The sequence below is a fragment of the Prunus mume genome, linkage group LG6, assembly GCF_029339155.1.
Source record: "Prunus mume cultivar Tortuosa linkage group LG6, ASM2933915v1, whole genome shotgun sequence".
NCBI classification, from domain to species: domain Eukaryota; kingdom Viridiplantae; phylum Streptophyta; class Magnoliopsida; order Rosales; family Rosaceae; genus Prunus; species Prunus mume.
In genome coordinates, this window is record NC_142703.1 from 22729813 (window position 1) to 22746197 (window position 16385).

The 16385-nt window shown below is 38.2% G+C and overlaps 2 protein-coding genes and 3 non-coding genes across 5 annotated transcripts; 2 read left to right on the plus strand and 3 right to left on the minus strand.

Moving 5' to 3' along the window:
• The first annotated feature begins 33 nt into the window (after positions 1-33).
• On the plus strand, positions 34-2483 carry LOC103336126 (alpha/beta-Hydrolases superfamily protein). Its single transcript, XM_089054434.1, has 4 exons — positions 34-1317; positions 1407-1499; positions 1710-1777; positions 1897-2483. The coding sequence occupies exons 1-4, from the start codon at positions 679-681 to the stop codon at positions 2078-2080; spliced, it is 984 nt and encodes a 327-aa protein (XP_088910560.1). The 5' UTR covers positions 34-678; the 3' UTR covers positions 2081-2483.
• A 7196-nt stretch (positions 2484-9679) lies between these two features.
• Positions 9680-9763, plus strand: TRNAL-CAA (transfer RNA leucine (anticodon CAA)). Its single transcript has one exon. It is a non-coding gene; the product is annotated as a tRNA-Leu (tRNA).
• Positions 9764-10833: 1070 nt separating this feature from the next.
• On the minus strand, positions 10834-13766 carry LOC103336123 (rRNA 2'-O-methyltransferase fibrillarin 1-like). Its single transcript, XM_008239160.3, has 7 exons — positions 13621-13766; positions 13052-13371; positions 12778-12873; positions 12603-12680; positions 12349-12525; positions 11384-11452; positions 10834-11239 (listed from the first exon to the last, which is right to left on the minus strand). Exons 1-7 carry the CDS (start codon positions 13634-13636, stop codon positions 11063-11065), a joined length of 933 nt encoding a protein of 310 aa, XP_008237382.2. The 5' UTR covers positions 13637-13766; the 3' UTR covers positions 10834-11062.
• LOC148916479 (small nucleolar RNA snoR60) lies at positions 11718-11787 on the minus strand. The gene has a single exon (XR_016128379.1). It is a non-coding gene; the product is annotated as a small nucleolar RNA snoR60 (small nucleolar RNA).
• On the minus strand, positions 12041-12113 carry LOC148916480 (small nucleolar RNA snoR60). Its single transcript, XR_016128380.1, has one exon. It is a non-coding gene; the product is annotated as a small nucleolar RNA snoR60 (small nucleolar RNA).
• Positions 13767-16385: the final 2619 nt, after the last annotated feature.

A 16385-nucleotide genomic window follows, 5' to 3' on the forward strand; every position in this document is an offset into this window, starting at 1 on the left:
GACATTCTTGGATTTTCAATGGCTCACCGTTTTGGACTTCCTTAATATATTCTTATGTAGAGTTAATAAAATCTCAATTTTCCGGATTCCCGTTACGTGCGCCTATATGTAAAAAATTAAAAATTAAAAACACAAAAATAGTACTCATAAGTGTTCAATTAGCTCCGGATTACATGGTTCATACACATAAATAGTAGTTTTAAATTTTAATTATCCAAAGAAAGAACAAAACAAACGGATAAAATTACGTACACACAAACGCACAATGGATCTACAGCTTCAACATCTTTCGACCAAACAAACTTGGGGAGTTTTTCTACTTTCTAGTCATTCTCCTTTTTCCTTTCCTATCCTTTCATGGATGCATGCATACTTGAAATAATCTATAAAGCCCAAATTCACATTTGTTTTGAAGAATCTGTTTGGCCTCTCTGGGCTTTCAGCTTAATTTAGTTCTCTCTCATGACCAAAAAGCATAAATTCTAGAGCATTAGTTAGTTAGTTAGTTAGTTAGTTAGTTATATGCATATGTATATAAACGTATGCAAGCAGAGATTCATTATGATCAGTGTCATCCCCATCCTCTACGTACGTATGCATGCAAGTTTTTCGTGAATTTTGAAATTAATTTATTTTCGTTACGTTAATTCTTCAATTTTCAACATCAGTCAAATATATATGTTTCCTCTTAAGCTTCCTAAATTCATCAGCCTTACGGCTTCCATAGATTGGTTTTACCGGCATTCTTTCGCCAACGCCGGCCTTCGCTCAGTTTTAACCAATCTAGGTAATGGCACCATCATGAATTGCTGGGTGCCCAAATCCCACAAACCCTACAAACCGACCCTCCTCCTCCTCCACGGCTTCGGAGCCAATGCTATGTGGCAATACGGGGAGCATCTACGACACTTTACCCCCCATTTCAACGTGTACGTGCCCGACCTCCTCTTTTTCGGCCACTCCTACACATCGTGCGTGGAACGCTCAGAGTCGTTCCAAGCGCAATGTGTAATAAGGTTGATGGAGGCCCACGGGGTTGGAAAGATGAGCATGGTGGGGATAAGCTATGGTGGGTTTGTGGCGTACAACGTGGCCTTACAGTGTCCAGGGATGGTAGAGAGGGTTGCGCTGTGTTGTGCCGGGGTGTGCTTGGAGGCGAAGGATATGGAGGAAGGGTTGTTTAGGGTGTCGAACTTGGATGAGGCTGCAAGCATTTTGTTGCCTCAGACTCCAGAGAAGCTAAAGGAGTTGATGCGCTACTCATTTTTCAAGCCTGCAAAGAGCGTGCCCTCTTTTTTTCTCACGGATTTCATTCATGTACTTCAAATCTCCTATCTCTCTCTCTCTCTCTCTCCATTTCCCCTCTGCAAATGCTTAAGTATAACTGATTTTCTGTATTTTGACAGGTGATGTGTACAGATTATGTAGAAGAAAAGAGAGACTTGATCCGGGCAATACTCACGGAGCGAAAAATGTTTAATCTTCCCAAGATCACACAGGTGATGGTCTCTCCCATTCTTGCCTACACATGAAGCTATTTCAGAGTGCAATTTCATTGCTTTAAAGTCCTTATGCATGTCTACCTTATGACTTATGACGTTTTCATTAGGGTTTTGTGTCGCTAAAGAGCTCTCTCTCTCTCTCTCTCTCTCTCTCTCTCTTAATTTTACTAATTAACAATGATTACGGTACTGTTCCATTTTAAACAGCCCACATTGATAATATGGGGACAACAGGACCAGATATTTCCGGTGGAGCTAGGGTACAGATTAAAGAGGTACGTAAATGCGAATGAGAAAGAAATTGTTAATTTGACTTTATATTAATTAGCTTGAAACAAATAATATTGAATGATAATATTTCTTCATTGGTGCATATATATTTTGTTTGTCTTAGGCATGTAGGGAAAAGTGCACAACTGGTGATTATCAAGAACGCAGGACATGCTGTGAACCTGGAAAAGCCCAAGGAGTTTGTGAAGCACCTGAAAGCCTTCTTTTATGACTCACCCTCATCTCCGTCGTCACCAACAACATGGAAAGATCACTTTAACTTTCACATCAACAAAGTCTCTTCATAAGTAAACTTCTGATTTAATAAGGTGATTTTGACAAGAATATATATATAAAGAGCTTCTATTGAGGGATCCCTCAAATAAGTTTATTTGAGGAACACCTTTCGTAGGGTCTACACTGTATTGTATTTCACTAATTCAAACGTCTATTTTGTATATATTTATTCAAAGATCATCTCTACAAAAAATCACTTGAATCTGATATCATTTGACCACTCAAATAAATTATTGAAATTTTAGTACTTTCTTGAAGTACCGTGTTCATTGATTTTATAGGACACAATTAGATGTCTAAACGGTTTCCAATTTGTCTAATTTTTTTTGCAAAGATGATCTAATGGAGACCCAAAAAATAGATGGTTTGAATCGTTAAAAACAAATTTATAAGGTACCCTAGAGAGAGTCCCTCATATAATTTATTTAAGGGATCCCTCAATAAAATGAGACTGTATATATATATATATATATATATATGTATATGTATTTTAAGCAAACAATGGATGATACTTCTAAACCTATATTAAGGTCTAGGGAATGCGAACATAACTTCATACCAACAGTGTGCTTTGGCTTCGGTAAACCTTTTTCTAGAATGTGTTTAGGATAAGTGTGTGAGTACTTGTAATCACATCATTCTATATTGGAATATTTTTGGACTAAGGTGTCCCGTGAACATTTCCATAGAAGTGGGGTTTTACTATGTTAAAATTTTGTGTGATCACTTAATTTTTATTTTGATGCACATGTCATATGAAATAATTAATTTTATCAATCTTGGCACGTCTATTTATTTTCTTATGTTGTGTATAATATTTGCATATTTGCATATTCACATGCTGTCACTCTTGGTTCATTATTACGTAACAAAAGTTGTTTTGTTTTTTGTTTTTTGTTTTTGTTTTTTGTCATTTGAAAACTTGTATAAGTAGTTGAACAAAATAAAATTTGTTTTGTAGAAGGGTATTTTGCTAATCAAATAGGTTTTGATTCCGATTCTTCAAAATAGTAAATGGTTTTAATGGGAAATGATTTTATTTTTAATTTGATTCTTGACAATCAGTAAACAGTTTAATTGGAACGCTGACCTGATTCATGTTTACCGATTCCTATATATTGATATTTCGAGAATACACCTTAAATGGTTAACAATGGCTCTAATGGGTGGTTGAATTCATTCGGGATGTAAGCAAAACTCATATTGGAGAAGAATATGGTCCATGGGTTCTCATTATTGGAATTATGTTTCTGTTTATTTTTTATTCTGATTCATGCTTATCCCGATTCTTTATTAGTAAACATTTCCTAAAAGATCCTACAACCCGATCTGAATCTCACACCTTCATGCATGGCAAACTCATTTCCTAGGGTTTTTTTTTTTTTGCCAACCATTTCCTAGGGTTTCTCTTCACTCTTTTCTTCCTCTAATTTTTTTTGTTACATGCCATTTGGTAAAAAGGTCAAGGTAGTAAATTGAAATTAAACCTAAAATTTATTTTGTTACAAAAGGAAAAACCCAACAGCATAATAATTGCGTTACTTCAAAGATGAAAACCAAAAGAGAAGTTCAAAACTAACAAAAATGAAAAGCCAATCAAAGAGTGGAGAGAGATCCCAAACTTAAAATGTTGAAACTTGCTAAGATCCTTGGATATTTCATCAAGCTCCAAAGTTGTAGCAGATTGCTATGAGTTATAAGAGGAATAAGATACAAATTGTATTAAATCTATACCATTTTACAAGGTCAGTGTTGAGATTTGTTTAGGTCCAAAAAAATATAGGGAAGGCCCAAACATATTCAAGTCCGATTGCATCACTTTTCTGCAAGAGAAGCTTAGCCCCGGCACACCGAGGCATATCAAACACCACGTGTAACCTCAAGAATTTCCTATGCATGCACTGATATTCAGGCCATGCCAATCAAGACTTTAATACGGCAATGTGTAGAGATCACTTTAAATTCATACAATTTACTAGGGCGCTCAAGCTTACCCACCCTAACCAATACGGCGTGGTCCGAACATGAGGACACATTAGCATGAAACATGAAACTGGCTGAAAAGCATAAGTGGGGCTCAAGCTACATATATACACGGGACTTGCTTAGTGAGTTCTAGATAGTGTGGATGGCTCAACCTAGCTGATTTTAAAAATATTTGACTGATGAATGCTAGAATGGGGAAGTGAGAGGAGAAAGAAGTGAAACAACTTGGCTAAAGAAGAAAAGGGAAGAAAGCACATCCCTATTTGAATCAATCAAATACCTAGAAAATACACAAGGCATATCGTTCTCAAGATCATTGATGTACATATAAGGGAAATATGTATGGTGCCTCATATCTAAGAACTGCTTTGCTTTGTTGCAACTTATAGTTCTAATTTTACATGTAGGTAAAACTTCTGTACATGAACTCTCAACTGATGACATTTAGTGAATTCAGTTTCTATATAGCACACCCCTATACTTGTCTTAATGTTCTTACAAAAGTGATCATTTGAGATTAATCATCCTACCAATTGAGTACATATAATATATGCATTTCTTTACGGATTATAAATGCCAATGGATACTCCTATGACTATGAACTATTTAGGATGTGAGTGTGCAAGAGTAAAAGTCTTGTGTGTGTGTGTGTGGGGGACTGCTAAGGTTTGTGAGAAGGGATTTCTGCAGAGTTTCAGTCGTACCTCAAATCTTGTGCGTAGCCATGTATTTATAGGAGCCTCGGAGGCTAGGGTTTTAGAAAAATAATTCCACACATGGAAAGGAATTATCCTCCCCCAATTTGGAGAGATTGAATTAATTAGGGATTTGATTAAATCAAATCCCTAATTATGGCAAGGATCCCCAATTTAGTCAAATAATTCTCAAATTTATTGGATTAATTATTTGACCTAGGATATGTAAATATTTGCATCCACAAATGCCCCCCAGCTTCTACATGGCTCATGGTGGCACGGAGGAGGTGTGAATTAATTGTTGGTCTGTCCAACTGCAACTAGGCTTCCTTCTATGACTTGGGCTCCTGAGTGGAGGAGGTAGGACTTGCTAATTTTTTGAAATTGGGTTCCCAATTGGAATGGGCTTGGGACTCCTTGTAGGTCATGGAACCTCAGTTGCTTTAAATATAAGGCTTCTCCTTACTTCTTTTCAAATTGCAAAGTCTCTTCTCCTATTTTATGTTAGTGAGAGAATTCTTGGAAGATTGCTTCGCTTCTTAAGAAGAAGAGTGCACCCTAAGGTAGATTAACTTGAGCCCTCCAATATTTTATCTTTGATTTGATTTTGGGCAGTGAGGAGAAAAGGAGCAACCAAGGTGGCGACGACTACCATGGTGGCAGTTGTGGCAGCTGTGCCTTGGGAGAGCTGGACGCGAAGGAGTGTGGCAAGTGTGGGGCCTCGCGTGGGCTTGGAGACAAGCTAGAGCTGGAGGTGTGAGGCACAGGCCTCACATGCTGGGCTCGGAGGCGAGCTAGAGCTGGAGGTGTGAGGCACGGGCTTCGCGTGCTAGGCTCGAAGGTGAGCTAGATTGGAGCACGAGGGTGCGAGTTGGAGCTGGTTGCTGAGTGAGCGTTAGAGGGAAGTTGCTGGTTTACCCCTTGTTGAAGATGTTGAAAGATGGAAACTGATGGCCTGCACCGGATGATCTGCCTGCTAAGTGGAGAAGTCCTCGACCGGGATCCCTGAGAAGAGGAAGGCAAAGCGGGAGAAGTCCACAACCAGAGATGAAGCTACAACCTCACGATTTAGGGACGTGTCTCCATAAAGAAAGAAACTGAGACCTCCTTCTGCCACGAGCAAGTCTCCCTCGAAAGGGGTCCCATCTGTCGAGAAGATCCCCATGGGAATTGTTGTTTCTTCATTTACTAGGATTAAGCACCTTGTCGACGCAAATAGCAAGATGGTCAATGGCATGTAGGAGGTTCGAGATATTCTGCTCAAGTCTCCATCGGGACTGCTCAAAACCCCTGATGTGCCCTATAAGGAGTTTGCTGAGAAGTAGGGTTTGAGTCGCCCGCTTCGATCCAGGATCAAACCGAGAGGACTGCACTTGTCCAGTAATCACGACTTGTTTTCCAAGCCACAAACAGTCAAGCTTGGAGCTAATTCAGTATTGCAAGCTTTGGTCAAAAGGGTAGAGAGTCGTCTACTGGAGCCAAGAGTCTTTCACTTGTGCGAATTGCTAGTTCAAGAGCTAGTGACAACTCTGCTGAGGAAGAGCATGTGTCTAATCTGCTCAAGCAAACTTCTTGTCAAGTCCATTTGCTTAAGCTAAGCTGGTTGACTACATACATTAGGCTGGTAACCTTGGCACATTCTCAAACATTTCCCTGGATAAGCAAGAAGAAGCTGCCATGTATCATCTTGTAAATGGGATGGTTTTTGCTGTTGGGACCATGTGGAACTCGTCTGCTGTTGCTCCGTCTTCTGCTCTGCTCGATGAGTTGATGAAGGAGAATGCTGATTTGACCTACAAGCTCTCGAACGAGCAGATTCTCCATGATGCCAGGATTTCTGAGATAAAGGAGAGTATGTATGCACCGAAGAGTTTTCTGGCTAAAAAGATAATGAGTTCAAGTCTACTGCTGCTACCCTACTAGGACGCAAGGACGCCTACTTCCACCTCGAACACAAGTATGTCATTCTGGCCCAAAATCGTGACAAGCTGCTGATCAAGTTTGACACCCATGTTGAAGCAGCAAAGGGGTCCAAGCAAGAGATTGCAACTAATGCGTACAAGCTGGGATACTTAGATTGCAGGAATGGTGCTTTTCCATGTTGCCCCATCAAAGATGAAGATACTGAGGCTACTCTACCTTGACGTGCCCCTACTTAAAGTGAGCAGATCAATATTGTGGATGTATAAGCAGTTGAAGAGAAGATGGTTGATGAAGCTATAGTAGAGGAAGATAATGCCAAAGATGGCGCAGCTTTTGAGGTCAGGGCAGATATGGAGGAGCTGCCAGCTGGGACTACCTAGCAGATGGTGGAGGTTGAGCAGAGTGAGGCCATCGTCAACACACTGATCAGTAGGCTGCTAAGGAGGTAGTCGGCCAAGGGTCACCTGCCGAGGTCTCCTAGTAGATGTAGACTCTTTCATTATTTTTGAACTCTATATTTTCACTTCTTGTTTCAATAAGTGGTCTTTAGTTGACTATCTTTTTTCTTGTTGAACTTGGCTGGTTGGCCGCTTTGCTATGAAATTTTCAGTTGTTTTTCAAACTTCAATTCGCATTGCATCTTTGTAAGTGGCCCATCTAGCCTATGTCTGGAGACATATTGATGAGAGTGGCCCATTGACTTATGTTCGAAGACATGTCGATTGCTCTTGTGAGAGTGGCCCATTTGGCCCATATCCGGAGACATGTCGATTGCTCTCTTGGGAGTGGCCCATTTGGCCTATGTCCGGAGATATGTCGATAACTCCCGTAAGTGTATGTTCAGAGACATGTCAACGAGCGTGGCCCGTTTGGCCTATGTTCGAAGACATGTCGATAGCTCCTATAAGTGTGTGTCCGGAGACATGTAGATAAGAGTGACCCATTTGGCCTATGTTCGAAGACATGTTGATACCTCTCATAAGATACTCCATTGAAAGAAAAGCTTAAACTTATATTGATGTTTGTGTGATAACATTTAAAGTAACTTGTCTTCAATGGAGGTGAGGGAGCTCAATTGCATGCTCGGGGCCAAGCTAGTAAGTGAAGAGTTTCATGGAGAACACCAATGAAGGTGGTGGCCATTCCATTATCTTGGAACTTCCTTCCCTTCTAAGGTGTCGAGGGTATAACTTCCTCTACCCCCAGACTAGCTAATCACGTAGGAGCCTTCCCAGTTAAGCTTCATCTTCTTCGACCCTTGCCTTAGTGTTGTGATGAAAGTTTTTCTAAGCACAAGGTCTGCAGGTTGAAATTGTCTGATCTTGGCCTTTTTTGTTGTAGTAAGACGTCAGCTACTGCTCATAAGCTGCAACTCAAACAATGGCCTTCTCTCGTTCTTCTTCAAGCATATCAAGGTTGACTTTAATATGCTTGTAGTTCTGGTCAAGACTACCCACTTCAATGCTCATGGACGAAATTGTGATGTGTAGGGGGATGATTGCCTCAATCCTGTAGGACAGGGAAAATGGTGTCTCGCCTGTCGATCTCCTTTGCTAGCAATCGTCACCATACAATGAACATCTCTCTCACTTAACCCTTTCAACAGATGCAAGTAGGAATATTTTTTGTCAATTGAAGTAGGTGAAAGAACATCATTAGAGAGAATGGAAGGAGAAAAAAAGGGAGATAGGACATCTTCTGCTCATACTACGATTGGGATAAGTACATACCCTTCTTCAAATTTATAAATTTATATAATAGATACCCTTTTATTTTAATATTTTCTTGAAGCACCGTGTTCATCGATTTTTTAGGATATAATTGGATGTCTAAACGGTTTCCGACTTGTCTAATTTTTTGCACGGATGATCTATGAATGTAGACTTAAAAAAGTAGATGGTTTGGATCGTTGGAAAAAAAATTCGTAGGGTACCCTAAAGATTGTCCCTCAAATAAAATTATTTGAGGGATCCCTCAATAGAAAAGGGTTGTATATATATTGTACAATATTTGTCCTTTGTTATCTTTTTTAATGTTGGGCTAATAAATTTTCATTGCATTTTTATAAAATATATGGGTTTAGGGACACCCTTTGGAAGGTACTACGAATTTTATTTGAAAGATCTAATCATCTATTTTTCAAGTCTTTATCCATAGATTATCCTTGTAAAAAAATTAGACAAATTAAAAACCGTTTAGATATCTAGTTGTCTGCAACAAAATCGACGAATATGGTGTTTCAAGAAATCACTAAAATTACATCTATTAATTGAGTTGTCAAATAATTTTTTGCAAAAATAATCTTGGAATGAATGTCTAAAAGATCGACATTCAAATTTTTGAAATACATTGTGGAGTGAATCTACAAGAGTGTCCCTCATATTGACATACTTCTTGTGTCATTGGATTTATTATTTTGATATTATACATTTCTTTTCTTTTTGCTTAAAACATTATTATTTTTTTGGAAATACAACTCATTTTCTCTCTCCTCTCTCCAAACCACCAAAAAACAAAGAAAAAAAGAGGGTTTTAGTAAAAAGCCCATTTTGCATGATATATTGTACAAGTACCCGTATAAAGTCTATTTGAAGAGAAAAACTCAAAACTAGCTACTTGTTTTTTTTTTTTTAATTGGTTCTTTAGGATGCTGATTTTTTAACTCCGGATTTTGCCCACTTACTTTCTTTTATTTATTTTTAATACTTTTTATTATAACATACAAGGGAATGTAAGTAAACAAAAAAGAAGTGGGAAAATCAGCTCCCTATATTTATTGTTAGAAGTGCAAACAAGGGCTTCATGAATTTCATCTTTGCAAGTTGTAACGCCTGTTATGTTTCTATAAGTGCAAGCTTGAGAAAGCCTTCTGACATAAAAAGCAAAATAATAATGATGAAATAAATTGAAAAGGCCTTAATCCATTTCCATTTTGGAGTTTATGCTATGAGGTTATTGACAAATTTCTTTACGTTAAATAGATTTTTTACAGCGAATTGAACAACAGTCAGGATGGCCGAGTGGTCTAAGGCGCCAGACTCAAGTTCTGGTCCTCTAACGAGGGCGTGGGTTCAAATCCCACTTCTGACATTTGGTATATACATTTACACAAATTTTATTACCTTTTCCTCTTTTAAAGGCTGTGTGAAATGATGCCATGAAGTGACTATTTTTCCGACGATGAAAGAGATTTTTTTATTATTATTTTAAGTGCAAGCGATAATCTAAATTAGAGGGAAACGGGAATTTCTCCCACACACAAATGATGTCATGGGTTTGATTTAGAGTTCTGCTATTTCCATCCACTTTATTTTCAAAATTTTAAAAAACAAATTTATCCCTTTGTAAAATTACTTCTAAGGACTTAGCTCTCTTCAAATTTACCCCTATCCTATACGTTTCAAAATACATTTCAAAAAAAATACTAGAACGCTCTTATGTTATTGATTGACATGATTATATCAAGTCATGCGATATGCAGCTATAAAGTTGTCTAATTTTCATTCAGGTTAATGAACAAAGCAAAATGATTTCACGAGTGAAATAGATACCTAAATCAAACTAATATAAAAAGAAGATAATATTGCAGGCTATCCCATGATTATTCATCTTTTCTCATATTATGACTATGCCCAGAAGAAACAACAGTAATTAAAAAGTGTCATCACAAAAGCAATACCCTCATCAATTCTTAATTTATTTCCAATTTATCTGTCTTGGCAGGTTAGTATCCCATCAAGAGAAAAATGAGAGAGAATTTGCTTGAATTAATAATTAAAGGGTATGTTAGGACAGGAGGGTGGAAATAACAACACTCTTGATTTATTATCTATTTTTGTTAGACATCAATTTAGATTCACATTAATGAATGGCCAACTTTAACTCGCTAATTATACATCTGAACCATGTCCATTTTATTGTGTCATGTTGAAAGTTGTCAATTCGAGGATGAAATTTAGGCTTGCGAGTAACATGTGATCATCGTATTTGCACTGCTCGAGCTTGAAAATTTGAATACAGCTGATGTAGGACCTAATTGCTGGCCGGAAAATGTTTCATTCATGTACTTTTTTGTGCACCTTGTAACAATCTTGTTTGGTTTTACCAGATGGAGAAGAACAAAAGACAATACGAAGGAATGAAAAGGGGGAAATAATGGATGCAAGCTTTCAATATTTTGTCTCTTCATAAATGGATCTCAAAGCAGAAAGCATACAGGAATGAAATTGTACCCCAACTACTTTACAAAAACAAAAATGTCTCCAACGTTTACCACATGTTCGGAACTACATAAAAGGTTACTCAAACTAGTTAGCAGTTACAGCTAGAAAGGAAAACTTATCAAGCCATGCTATGCTGCTCATGGATGATCATACATGGCCAAAAATTCTAAGCAGCAGTTTTTGACTTCTTTGGCACACGATAGCCACCAACCACACAAGCATGATCGCGCTCGAAAGGTTCAAGAGTGACTTGTTCCATAGGCTTAAACTGATCTGCCTGCAGCCTCTTCACCTCCTGTTGGAACACTGCTTCCGCAGGCGAGGTTGAATCAATGCAATTGGCCTGAAATGACAAACCACATTTATCACACGCTAGACTACGCAGCGAGAGGCAACTTTCCACTGTCTAACTTGACTTCAATGAATATAATAGGCTAAAGGGACTTCATGCTTATGATGAAGACTACTGAGAATTTTGAAAGCAAACCTTAATTGAGATAACAAAGTGACCTCCAGCCTTGAGAAAATATGATGCATTCAATGCTACAATCCTAGCCTGCAAAGATCATTAAAGAGAGCAAACAATTTTCAGATGCAAATAACTTAAGGGAGCTAGGAGAAACCAGTGGCAAGAGATTGTGGCCAAGCCTAAGGCCTCAACCCCAAGGAGTACCTTTCCAACACCATCATAAACATTGACGTGAAGACCACCAAAAAAACACGAGAGAGAGAGAGAGAGAGAGAGAGAGAGAGAGAGAGAGAGAGAGAGAGAGAGAATGATAAGGAAAGCAACACCACAAAATCAACTACATGACATCAGGAGCATCAGAAACTCGACTTACATCACCCATGATGTCTTGAAGGGGAATCCGAGTACTTCGTCACATGCTCAATATAATAGTAAACACAAAACTTCTACAAATACATTGAAGGGGCATAAAGAAAAAAAAAAGAAATGCATGACTCATTGCACAAGGGGAAAACTATCCAGTATCTAGCTCCAAAACAAGAATGGGTAGAACAAATACATACAAACCCTTGTAAGCTTGCAAAAAAGACTAAGCATGAGAAAAGATTGACATGAAACACTGAGCCAATGAAAAACACACAAACAGAAAGGACATTTCAAAAGACAAATGCAGTATGCATCAGAAAACTCGAGCTCACATCATACATGACATCCTGAAGGGGAATCCGAGTTAACTCATCATGTGCATGAAAGATAACACACGGCAGTTATGCTTTATCCAAAAAAAAAAACCAACTCATTTAATAGAAAATGCAATACGGGTGATATTAATTAGCAAACCCACATGGAAGTATGGAAATCCTTGAGCTTGCAAAAGCCTTAAGAAAAGCTCTGCAACCAGCTCAACCAAAGAGTACCACCCCAAGTCTCTCCAAATTTAATGTTAGTTACTAGCAAAGACAAGAATTGCAAAAAAAACAAACCTGATCAGGTTGTGCAACATCAGAAAATATTACATCAACCATGCCAACAAGCATACGATATTTAGCTGGATGTCTGGCATCTTCAATAATGGGTATAACATTTGTGCGCTTCTTTGCCATGTTTACCAAGTCTCTGCCACTTCTATGAGAAAACTCCACTGCATAAACAACTCCAGTCTACAAAAACAACAACAGTTATAAGAATCTATTCTCAGCTTAACCAATTTAAGAACTGCAGTATTACAAACACTTACAGGGCCAACAATGTCAGACACATGAGATACTGTGGTGCCAGAAGCAGCCCCAAGGTAGAGAACACGAGCACCAGGTTTCTTCATCAACATACAGAAATGAAGAGATTAAAGACTCAAAATCTTGGATAGAAAGTAGACAAAAGAGAATGGAAGAAAGCATGGAATCAAAGCTTACAATCCATATATCATCAACACCACCGAGAATAGCTGCAGCCAACTTAGAACGGAAAGGGTTCCAAATTCTGTATTCAACTTTTGTTCCATCCTCAATCTGAATGGAAGAAAATGCACTTTAAGGACAATACAATCACATTCATCAACCATGAAATTAAAAACTGCAAGACACAGAAGTAATCCCTAATGTTATTGGTTTGAACAGATAGAAAGTAATCCCTAATTAAAAATCAATTGCGTTGAAGGCATTTAAATAAGAAACGAACGAAAGAAACCTGAACAGAGATCCTCTTCTCATTGTATACAGCTTCCCCGGGCACCATATTCTTGGTAACAAGAGCATCTTCTTTACCCTTGGCAATGAAAACCCCTTCATGTCTGTGAGGCTCGACCACAACTTTGTTTCCACCCTTCATTCCTCCCCTTCCACCACCACGGCCTCTTCCTCCACGGCCTCCACGATCACCACCACGGCCTCCGCCAAAGCTTTTAAAGGCACTACCACCTCTGTCACCGCCTCTTCCACCACCAAACCTGCCTCCTCCTCTTCCACCTCTCCCTCCATCACCTCTGCCCCTGAATCCACCACCACGGCCTGCACAAAATCCATAAAATTTCAAGGGCTCCTGCTAAAATTTCCCAACAATAACAACCATAAACTCAAAAGTTAAACAACTCAGAAAACTATGAACCGAAATGAAGAAGGAATAGTAAAGAACTGAAATTTTATTTATATTGTGTTCGAAAACAAATTACCCAAAAATATATCGATTCAGAAGAACCAAATCAGAAGGATACAATGTATTTTAAACAGACTACAATGATAAATCATATTTTGCTTTACCTCGCGGAGGTGCCATCTATGCGAGTGTTGTGAGAAAACAGCTTTGATATGGTTTATCGGATAGCGAGAGTGAGGAGCAGCGAGAATGCGAGGAGGCTCGAGTGTGTTTATAATGCGCGCTTTAGGGTTTAGGGTTTTTGATGTTACTAGGCACTTGGCTGCCTGTGGTGTGGTGATAATTTATTTACTCGGCAGTAACTCACTGCGGTAACTCAGGTGACAACATTGGGCCAAAGTGGCCCAAGAGGCTTCTTTTACTCAACCCGCTATACGTAGCCCAAGGCCCATAGACCCATAGCCCTAGAAAACGGAGCATTTATATTAATGAAGGGGTTATGTTGAGGGATTCAATTCAATCGTGCAATGCCAATGAGGTCTAGCCTAAAGGTGTAAAATAGGCCGGGCGGCACAACTCATTTAAATTTGTTCCACTACGTAATTCGGGTCGTGTCATGCTAGCTCATTTATCAAAATCATTGATTTCGGTTCGACCCACCCAAGTCCACATTGAATTGGACCGTGCTCATGCTGTGCTTGAGTCGGGCCCGTGCTTGGGTCATTTAACTTGAGTTTCTTTTATAATATAAAAAACTCATGTTACCATATTAAATTTATACCCAAAAAAAAATATATAATATGTTCATACCTTTTTAAAATGTAATATGAGACTAAAAATTAAGGATTTATTTTAGTATTTATTTATTGAGGATTTCATATGGGACTAAAAATTGAGGATTTATTCTAGTATTTATTTAATATGAAAATATATGATTTGTTGGAAGAAGAAGCCAAAAAATCAAAGTCCATATATGTATATATCAAGAGGATAAGGAAGCTAAGAGATGGTTTATGTAAAGTGGACTTGGACAAAAAAAAACACAAAGAAAGTTAAGTGGGTTGGGCCAGGCTTGAAGCAGGCTCAGGCCAAGCACGACCCATGTCAGGTTGCAAGCCAACCCTCCATTAGGCTTATTTTCTAATCCCGGCACAACTCGCCAATAAGTGTGCTTGGGCCGTGTCATGTCCCATTTAAATGAATTGGGCTTGTATCGTCTGACTGGCCTGACTCGTTTAGCACATTTAGTCTAGCCCAATGAAAAAGGGTATTCAACTTTTGTCATACTATAGGTATGTGATTGAATCTCATTTTTATTAGAAAATAGTGAAATGAGCTTATGGAAAGGAGAGGGTACCTTCACTGTATATATGCTTAGTGCTTTATAACACAACTCTTTTTTTTTTTTTTTTTTTTTTTTTGCCAAAGTTAGGAGGGGGTGTTTCTCTCAAAGACACACTACAAAGATGCCATAGGGATTTCAAACTAAGACCACTAGTTGCAAGTTAACACCATATTCCACTAGATGATGGGGCGAATTGAGGATATGCATACCCATCCCCATCCCTCTATTATGTTTTTTTTTTCCATTGCCCGTATTATTCAAATTAGGGATTCTCCATCCCCCGCCTTCATTGGGGAATGGGTTCTCCGCCCTACCCCATAACAAAAACACCAATAGCAATAATAATTTTGAATGGGAAAAATATGTTAGAAACTATTATACTACGATAACAGACAATACAAAAGTTTTGTTTTTAGACTTGCACGTTTTATGTCTTATTTAATTCAATATATAATATGTAGAATAAATATTTTGGTGGGAGTCGTGACCAGTGGTGAACCTACAGAGGCGCAAGGAGGTGCATTTGCACCTCCCTTTGCCGGAAGTAGCTTTGGTGGAGTTGGAAGTTGCCACTTTGCAGGTGCCTACCAACTGTTTGTGAAAATGCCTCAAAAAACCCGAGTTATTTTTTTTGGTGCGTTGCGCACCTATATTTTTTTTTAAGAAAAGAATCTTGACCAAAACGACATCGTTTTAAACTAGGCCAAAAATGAATAGATAATAATAAGCACAACCCAATCCTTTCGTTGAAGAAAGAAGCCCAACTCAAGCATTGTGTTGATGTTGATACACTACTACAAAAATCGAAATAGACGACGGGAAACCACCGTCGTGTAAAAGGTTTTCGCCCGGTCGTGAAATCGACTGCCGTCTATTTAGGTTTCAAATTACGACGGCTTTTCACCGTCGTTATTTATCAGTAAAGATGACAGTTTTTAAAGAAAATCGTCGTTGTTTAGAGGTAAAGATCGTTAATTATAGGAGGAAAGACGACTGTTTTTAATAAAACCGTCGTGTATTGTATGTAAAGATGACGATTTTTTTATGAAAACCGTCGTGGATTGTTTATAAAGACGTCATCTTTACATACAATAGACGACCTTTTTTTATAAAAAGCGTCATCTTTACATACAATAGACGACGGTTTTTTATAAAAGCGTCATCTTTACGCATAATCGATTTACGGTTTTTTATAAAAGCGTCATCTTTACGTACAATAGACGACGGTTTTTTATAAAAGTGTCATCTTTACGTACAATAGACGACGGTTTTTATAAAAAGCGTCATCTTTACGTACAATAGACGACGGTTTTTATAAAAAGCGTCATCTTTACGTATAATAGACGACGGTTTTATAAAAAGCGTCATCTTTACATACAATACACGACGGTTTTTATAAAAAGCGTCCTCTTTACATACAATAGACGACGGTTTTTATAAAAAAGCGTCATCTTTACGTACAATAATGCTTTTTGATTTCCTATGATGCTATACAACGATTTTAACTAGAAAACCAACCATAATGCTTTATCAAAAATAGTTTCTTTCATAAAACTTGAAGATTCAATAGTTATTACATAGTTA